The sequence below is a fragment of the Diabrotica undecimpunctata genome, unplaced genomic scaffold (genome assembly GCF_040954645.1).
Source record: "Diabrotica undecimpunctata isolate CICGRU unplaced genomic scaffold, icDiaUnde3 ctg00002387.1, whole genome shotgun sequence".
Lineage (NCBI taxonomy): Eukaryota > Metazoa > Arthropoda > Insecta > Coleoptera > Chrysomelidae > Diabrotica > Diabrotica undecimpunctata.
Window position 1 is genome coordinate 1 of NW_027313568.1, and position 9,682 is coordinate 9,682.

The 9,682-nt window shown below is 37.7% G+C and overlaps 1 protein-coding gene across 1 annotated transcript; it reads left to right on the top strand.

Annotated features, from left to right (window-relative positions):
• Nucleotides 1–1,221: 1,221 nt before the first annotated feature.
• On the top strand, nt 1,222–8,956 carry LOC140431970 (uncharacterized; the record flags this gene model as incomplete). Its single annotated transcript, XM_072519838.1, has 2 exons — nt 1,222–1,766; nt 8,570–8,956. Coding segments are annotated over 2 exons (932 nt in total), but the record flags the coding sequence as incomplete, so codon positions are not given.
• Between the last annotated feature and the right edge of the window lie 726 nt (nt 8,957–9,682).

Sequence of the window (9,682 nt, forward strand, 5' to 3'; positions counted from 1 at the left end):
CGCGCTATCTCAGAGTCATCTCACCCTCGTGTCTTTCTCTCATCCAGCTCTCGCATACAAACAGAGTATAAGAAGAGTTTGGATCCTTATAATCTCCTTGTCAATCTATACACACGAAAGTCTTCTCTTTGTCAATCTGTTTTATGTAGCAGTCGACTTATCAACCATACTACGTGAATATCTTTAATCAGATGATAGTTTACCTTTCTGAGTTTACATCCGACCCATGTCTTGAGGTTAATGATGAAACGCCGAGTCTAACCAATCTCTCCTCCCGCTTTCGTCGCTCTGTTTTGCCACACCCACTCTCTCTGTATTTCTCTCTGTCTTTCTGTTTCTCTCTAACACTTTCGGTCTCCTTGTGTTCCCTTTCGTTTGAAATTATGCATCCTTTCATAGTACAGTAGCCACTAAACCTTGTAAAATTCCTTCCTCTGGACCCTCTAATTTTGGAGCCGCACTTCTCGGTATAGGGTGGTTAAAGGTTGGTAAAGGACCTCGGAGGCAGTACGAGTTGTCGATGCTCACACTGCAATAAAACTCTGAGAAACGTCCACTGTTTTCTGACGAAAAAGTCGGAAGTTCTACGAATAGAACTCAGCTCTGCCAACAAATCCTACTCTCACGTCCTCGAAGGCAATATGCCGCGTAACCACTGGGTGCATGGCGCACAATGGGTGTGCGTTATGTAGCTGACGAGAGAGGGTGAAAGGCGAGTTTCTGGCGCCTTAAAACTGGAACATATCGGCTATGGGAATAAACCCAGACAGAAAATTCTGGTCCTCCAGGTTGGGGGTTGTGCTATGGACCAGCGATCCATACACGGAAAAATACACTGCTATGAAACGAATACTATTGCCTCGGAATAGGACAGATTATCAGGACAAACGACGTAAGCTACGAATAAAGGACACTCTATTAGGGACATGGAACGTACTAAGTTGGTATCGACCTGGAATTTCCACAAGAGCAATAAAATAGCTGGAAGAACTACAATACGATGTGACTGCAATCCAAGAAGTCAGATGGACTAGGTCTGGGACAATCCAAATGGAGAAGTCAATAGTGTTATGGCCGGGATATGAAACACGTCATGAAAGAGGGTGTGGTTTTGTAATAAGCGAAAGATTAAATCTGCTATACTAGATTTCAAAGCAATTAATGATAGAGTCTGTAGCATAAGAATAAAGGGCAAATGATTCAATCTATCGATATTCTCAGTTTATGCACGAACCGAAGAAGCAGCAGAGGAAGAGAAGGAAGAATTCTATGACTCCCTAACCCGATTATACACGGAAGCCCCAAAACATGACATCAAAATAATATTAGGGGACTTAAACGCAAAAATAGGCAAAGAAGAACACATAAGGCCGGTAGCTGGAAATCAGAGTCTACATGACATTACCAATGACAATGATTCAAGGCTGATTGAGTTTGCAGCAGGGTACAACATAATTATCAAAAGCACCCAATTTGCCAGGAAAAACATATATAAGGTAACATGGAGATCAAATGATGGAAGAACGAGGAACCAAATTGATCACGTATTAATTGATGGGAGGCATTCCAGTAGTATAATAGACGTAAGAACTAGACGGGGACCAGATAGTGATATAGACCATTTCCTAGTAAAGGCCAAGCTCAGAACTAGAATCTCAACACAAACAACAGACAAACAGATGAAGATCGAAAGATGGAATGTGTCTAAATTGGAAGAAGAAGAGGGAAAGAGACAATACCAACTAGAATTGAGAAACAGATTCCAGGTGTTGGAAACGAAAGAAAATGAAAGAGAAAATATAGACCAGAAATGGCACTCCATTAAAACGATCATTACAGAAACAGCAGAGAAGTGTATAGGTCGGAAGAGAAAAGCAAAAAGAAATAAACGGTTTGATGAAGAATGCGAGGATACCTTAAAAGAAGCAAACAAAAGAAGAATCGACTACCTAGCAAACCCGACGGATGAAAAGCGTGAACAATACAATAGAGAGAGAGCCTTAGCCAGAAGAACAGTAAGGAGAAAAAAGAGACAACATTTACAACAACAAATTGAAAAAGTAGAACGTGAACACAGAAGTAAGCAAAATAAAAATTTCTACAAAGAAGTAAGACAACATAAGAAAGGTGCATATATTAAGAACACCGAACTTTGTGAGAGATAAAAATGAGCAAATGATTACAGCTGAAAATAAAATAATCGAAAGATGGGCTGAATACTTTGGAAGAAATTATCACGGCGATAGAAACCCTAAAAAATGACAAATCCCCGGGACTAGACAATATTGATGCAGAACTGATTAAAAAAGGAGGGCATGAACTTAGAACTAAAATACACCAATTAATGAAAGAAGCCTGGGAACAAGAAATAATGCCAAAAGAATGGAGTGGCTGTATTATCGTGCCAATACATAAAAACGGCAGAAAGGATACATGTGGCAACTACAGGGGAATCTCACTAATCGGTACTACATATAAGATATTAGCTTCAGTTGTACTAAAACGATTACTGCCATATACAGAGGAAATTATTGGCGATTACCAATGCGGCTTTAGGCCTGGAAGATCAACAATCGACCAAATATTTACTATCAGACAAATGCTAGAAAAGTATTGGGAATATAATAAAGAAGTACACCAGATCTTCATAGATTTCAAACAAGCATATGATTCCATAGATCGCTTAAAACTGTGGAGTGCAATGATGGAGTTAGGCGTACCAAAGAAGCTGACCATGATTGCGCGAATGTGTGTCAACACTTCCTTTGCACAAATTAGAATAGGAGGCAAAACTTCAAAGGCTTTCGGCATAAGCACCGGACTCAGACAGGGAGACCCGCTGTCCCCATTACTATTTAACCTAGCATTGGAATATGCAATGCGAAAAATCTATACCAGAGTCAAACCAGACATAACTGCCAGAGGAGCAAAGATTATTCTCGCATTTGCAGATGATGTAGATGCAGTAGCACAGACAACACTGGAAGTTAAGGATATAGTATCGAACTTTGAAGAAGCAACACTAAGCGTAGGCCTGAAAATAAACGAAGAAAAAACTAAATACATGGTCGTATCAAAAAAGAAACGACAGCGAATAAGACAAAACATTACCATAAACGATCATAATTTTGAGGTGGTCAAAGAATTCAAATACCTAGGAGCAACAATTACCAGTGAAAATACAGGAGAACGGGAGGTTGAAATACGAATACTGGCGGGGAATAAATCATTCTTTGCCATTCAACATCTAAATGAGGTCAAAGCTTCTCTCAAGGCGTGCCAAAATCCAAATGTACAAAACCATAATACGACCAGCAGTGGCATATGGAAGTGAAACATGGACATTGAGAAAGAAAGAAATCAATAAGCTATTAGTATGGGAACGCAAAATCCTGCGAATTATATATGGTCCTTGCAGGGACAGCGTGACAAATGAATGGAGCAGCAGATACAACAACAATGAAATAGAGACTCTCTTCGGGAAAGGAAACATCGTAAGATACATAAAAGCCAATAGATTAAGATGGGCAGGCCACGTGGTACGAAGTGATGACGACAGACTGATTAGCAATGTGTTTTGGGAAAGACCAGATGGTAGAAGATCGACAGGAAGGCCTAGAAAAAGGTGGAAAGACGCAGTCAGGGAAGACCTGGAGAAGATGGAAGTAAGGCCATGGGAAATAATAGCACAGGATCGGAATCAATGGAAGGCAATAGCAAACGCGGCAAAAACTCACGAAGAGTTGTAAAAGCCAATGATGATGATGATGACTTCTCGGTATGAAAAACCTACATGAATGTACTTATCTACAGAGTACACCTCCGAGCACAGCAATCTACTCGCAGATGTCCTGGGTCCATCAATATTAATGATCAATTCAAATCAAGATAATGTACACTCCCATTCGTTAATTCGAAATCAATTCATGTCTTTAATTAGTAGATCTAATTCCTCAGAAAACCTCAGAAAAAAGTAATGTTGTTTGAAAAATATTACAGAAAATATTTCCAATGCACCAGTTTTTAATTCAACTCAGTATTCAGTAATTTTTTCAACTATAAATATAAACATTTATTCAACTTAATATAAAATTGTTTCAATTAATAACTTAAAGTGGTCTCTACTCGTATTTCCTTGTGGTATGTTTTACAAAGATTTTTTTCCTTGTTATCAACTTAAAATAAAAATTTGATCAACTTGTGAGTACTCTCACGCTCGCTAACGAGCCCGTTCGGAATCTTACACTCGGATCGAATGTTCAATTTAAAACATAATACAAGATATAATATTAAATGGTTTTATAACTTTACTCTAAATTTATTAAACAACTTTACGACCAGGTAACGTAAGATACTCAAGGTAATTCTTCTAACCAGGCTGTCGATCTGATGTCTTTTTATATTTTTAAAAAGATTTGATCAAAAACCGCATCATTTTTCTGCGCCTAAGGAAACTAGAGACATTGCAATTTGTCATCAAGCCCCGTACAACTTGAGGTTCCATATCGCAAAACGAATATATTCTTACATGAATAAATGTCTGCATTGTATTCTCTGCGCGTATTTTTAATCTTGATTGACACAGACCGACACAACTTTCTTTCTCATTAAAGCTTCGTGGGATGAACATGTTCCTTTGGCGACTTCGATCAATGTCGCAATTTCTCACATGCTGCTTTGTCCTTGTTACCTACCACCGTAGTCATTGTCGATCACGCTACCAGTATCTGTTTTACGTGTCTCTTATCGAGAAAATTACTTTCTTAACGTGTAAGGATAACAAGCAACGCTACTTTGTAAATTCAATTTAAAGAGTCTTAAACTTTCTGTCGAAACAGTAACACAGCATTTGAGAACGTTTTAACATTGATAAAGCAATAATATACAATGTTATTAATTAAATATGTTTTCTACAATTTTTCACTAGTATAAATAATAGGCTGTTTTGCGGTTCGATAAGAGAGGGCGTTGCTACTAGCCTAAATTGTTTTTCTTATGTTGGTACACTCTTCATATAAACGTATGTCATGTTTCATTTCAGTCTGTCAATTCATTATTTCTTTATTTAGTATCGATGTGTCACAGTACTTTTTATACTGGAAAAGATCAAGTATCGTGCAATAATTGAATTTTTAATTTGTTGGAAGGTTTAAAAGAAAAGGAAATTTATGAAATAATGTTGAAAGTCTATAAGGACTCATTGCCTTGAATTAGTACAGTAGACAGATGGGTTGGTGGGTCTTATAAGCCTCGAAGACGATCCATGTAAAGGACGTCGAAAAAAAGCACCAGCAATCGTAGAAAAAATATATTATATCATATTTTAAAATCGCCTAGTGACTGACAGATATTTAGTAGAAGTCCTAGGCATCTCATTGTTCAGTGTAAGCAATATTTTGACTAATGTATTGGGTTTTAGGAAGCTGTGTTCACAATGAGTGCCGCATTTGCTAACAATGGAACAAAAGCACATTCTAATGCGACTTTCTCAGAAACACTGCGTCTGGGATGAGACTTGGCTGCGTCTGCTAATGGATGAGACTTGGATCTATCACCATGATTCTGAATCGAAACGAGTTCGTGTTCAGAAATCGGCCAAGAAGGTGTTCGCATCAGTTTTTTGGAATGCGAAAGGAATTTTATTTGTAGATTTACTTGCAAAGTGGTAAAACAATAAATTCTGAATATTATTGTAACCTTTTAGACCAGCTGAAGGAAAAAAAATCGTAAAAAAGACCCGGTTTTCAGAGGGAAAAATGGATTTTCATCAGGACAATCCACCCTGTTATATGAGCATTTTGAGAATGGCTAAAATCCATGAATTCGAGTTGTGAGATGATCCACTGTATTCACCAGATTTGGCCCCTAGCGACTTCCATATTATATTTCAATACCTAACAAAAATAATGCGTTAAAAGAATTTTTCATCAAAGGTCATAATAGCTGTGTAAGCTTATTTTACAGCCCTTTCAGATTCTCACTTCAAAGATGGAATTCATATGTTGGAATCTTATACAAAACAAAAGGGCTTTCAATAGTAGACAAACAGATTCTACGTAAGCATTTTACCTTCTAGATCATAATCGTTGTTTTAATAACCAATTTCAAGTTCTCCATATTCAAAATAAAGGCCTTAAGCTATCTTTACGAGAATCTATGGAAACTAATCAATTAAAAAACACATATATAATTCTGAATGACCAACTTGATACAAACAGCTCTCCTCTCCTCAACTTATGCAGTTAAATATTATAAAGTATAGACACATAGTAAAAATACACCACTTGAAAAAAGCACTCTGTCGAAACAGCTGTAGTGATTATAAATTATAATAAATTTTGTGGAAGTGTTGAAAACATCATTTTTCAGTGTTTTATTGTTAGACAAAATGAATTTCCATCAAGTAATGGTCGAATCCATCACTTATATAATACATATATTCATTTATTGAATTGGCTGACTACATGCTTACTCAGTCGCAAAATTAAAAAGACTGTCCACAAATAATAAATCACTGAACGCATCAATTTATCTTGGGAGACAATAAAAAATCATGAGCTTCCTGATAACATTAAAGATATTACTTTACATACCCACCCAAGAGAACAACACAATGAAGACAATTACTTGACGTAATCATCTCATTTATCTTCTACGATCTTTAATTCAATATTCTTCCATACGGCAACACTCTTGATGTGATTCAAGGGAAGTGATTTAACTTTACGATACGTCTGTTAAAAAGTTTGCAAGAGCGAATAATTTTATATTTCCGATTTTATAAAAATAAATGATATTTCTTCGAAGGCGTCATCTCATTTTTTTTTGGAAATCTATAAATTGTCTATTATTTTGTTGGGTATCATCTATATCACTTTTTATCAGACGTTATTTTTTTGCGACTATTTCTAGTTTTAGTTTTCTTTTTAATTTTTTTGGATTTCACTCCTTTTGCTGGTTTCCGCATTGCAATTATTTTTAATATATTACGTCGGTCAATAATACATATGTATAATACAAATAGACTGATCGATGCAATACATTAGCGTTCCCCCAGTGCGATAGAGAAGACTGACGCAAAGCAGTGAGTGAGACCATGTTTTTACCTTGTTAGGCTTTGAGCGTCTTTTTTGCCGGAGCTAGGGGGTGTGGTAAACATCAAAATTTATTCGTGTATTGGTTTTAGGTGGTAGGGCGCTAAAGAGCTGGGGTTCAGAAGGTGGCGTTTGTGTTTTGGAGCGCACTAGAGGAATTTTGGGTTAACCAGACAAGCCAAGTGCGAAGAACATATCTCTTGCTGAGGATTCGGATTATGTCCTTAATCGGTGTTATGTTTGCTCCTTCGTGTACTAATGATGACGGATAGTCTCTGCGCTTCCTCATGCACTATCTGAAGATTTTCCTTCCGGTGGCCATAATGGTGTTAATTTGGTGATCATTTAGCGACGCATAGACGTATACTTTGTATTCGATTAATGGTCTTATGTAAGTCTTGTAGGTGTGGAATAGTGTTTTATTTGACTTGTTGCCAAATTTACTAGACAACGCTCCCAGGAGTTTTGACCTTTTTCTTACCCTGTCTAGGGTGTTTTGTACGTCGGTCTTCCAATTGAGAGTCCTACTAAAATGAACTCCCAAGAAGGACACCGAGTTTCTGAACTCAAGGTTTTCTTATAGGAGGGTTATCTGACCCTGAGCATTAGGTTGTCCCTGCGTTGCTCTGTATGAGCCCGCAGTGAGGAGCGCTGTATCGTAAGCAAATAGCAATAGAGACTCCCATCTACTTTGAGGATGGGGAATGTTACTGTTGTAGACTGTGTACAATATTGGAGCTAGAATTGAGCCCTGGGAGACTCCAACTTGTGGAGTAAATGGTGTGGATAGCGTGTTGGCAACTTTGATCCGGATAGTTAGATTTGAGAGATAAGAATGTATTATTTTAACGAAACTTGTGGGCAGTCCAGCAAGGTGGAGTTTTTCAATTAGTCCTACGCAAAGCAGACATTGCATCTTTTTTAATGGGCCGGATTTTTTGACCACGTGACTTAAATTACCAATGGGAAAGTCATGTGGTCATAACCCCGGCCCATTAGAAAAAGATGCAAGGACTGCTTTGCGTCAATTTTTTTGTCGCACTGGGGAAACGGTAATGTATTGCAGCGATCAGTCTATTTGTATTATATGTCTATGGTTACAGGCTTGAAGTGATCCTACTTTTGTGGTTTCTATAAACAATGGATTCGTAGCAATTCCGTGTGTTGATTATCACTGTTATTTGATAAGAAAAATACAGCCCAAATTGAGCAATGGCTCAAAACGTGTTCCCGGGACTCTTCTTCTTCTTCACGTGCCATCTCCGCGACGGAGGTTGGCAATCATCATGGCTATTCTGATCTTAGATGCTGCTGCTCTGAATAGTTCAATTGATGTGCATCCGTACCATTCCCTCAAGTTACGCAACCATGAGATTCTTCTTCTTCCTACACTTCTCTTGCCCTGGATTTTCCCTTGTATAATCAATTGAAGTAGGTTGTATCTCTCATTACGCATAACGCCGCAGGTATTGCAGCTTTCGTGTCTTGATGGTTTCCCGGGACTCTGCTCCATCGATAAAATTGATGCTGAACGTTCTGGAAGGTCAAATGAGGCAGTTATTCCCGCAAACATCGAGAAAACGCTAAAAATTATTATCGAAAACCAGAAAGTAAAGTTGCAAGAGATAGCTGATACTCTGAGGTTATCAAAGGGTAGCGTTTTCACGATTATAGGTGCCGCATTTTCTCACACCAGAGCAAAAACAACAACCAATGATGAACCTCAGTGCTGTTTGGACATGTTTAATTGCAATAATTTTTGTGTCGTTATGTCACCATGGATGAAACATGGATCCATTACTTCTCTCCCGAAACAAATCGGCGATAATGTGAGTAGACACCTCCCGGAGAAAGCAGTCTAGAGCGACCAAAAACACAATAAACCGCCAGAAAGGTTATGGCCTGTGTATTTTGGGACCCGGAAGAAATTATTTGATTGACTATTTGAAACTTAAGAAACAATCAGCAGCGACTACTGCATTGGTTTATGAAACATTTGAAGACCGAAACTCAAAGAAAAAGCTTCATTCGTTAAAATTGTTGTTTCACCAAGACAATGTACCGTATTACAAGTCGATCAAAACGATGGCAAAAATGCACGAATTGGGCTTTGAATTGCTTCCGCGACCATCATATAGTCCAGATCTGGCCTCCAGCGACTACCACGTTTTTTCTGATCTAGGGAAGGCAAAGATAATCCGGTTTACAAGAGAGGCTTTAAAAAATTAGAAAAGCATTGGATTCGCTGTATCGTCGCTAATGGAGATTATTTTGATGAATAAAGAATGATGTTTGTAAAAAAAATGTTGTTTTACTAGTTAGGCCCGGGACTTATTGACCGAGGTATAGTTCTTTATTTTTTTATCTTCTCTTTGAGATCGTAGTCTCATCACTATATTTGTTTTTGGAACCAGTTTGGTTAAATCTTCTCGAAGCCCATCGAACATTGAACGTCATTCAATATTTTATGTATAAAATGAACTTTTAATCATATACACTTCTATTTACCGATAATCTAAAAGCGTACTGCGAAGTATCTATCAGTTTTTAGAGAGCGACAAATAGCAGTATTTGTATATATATATATA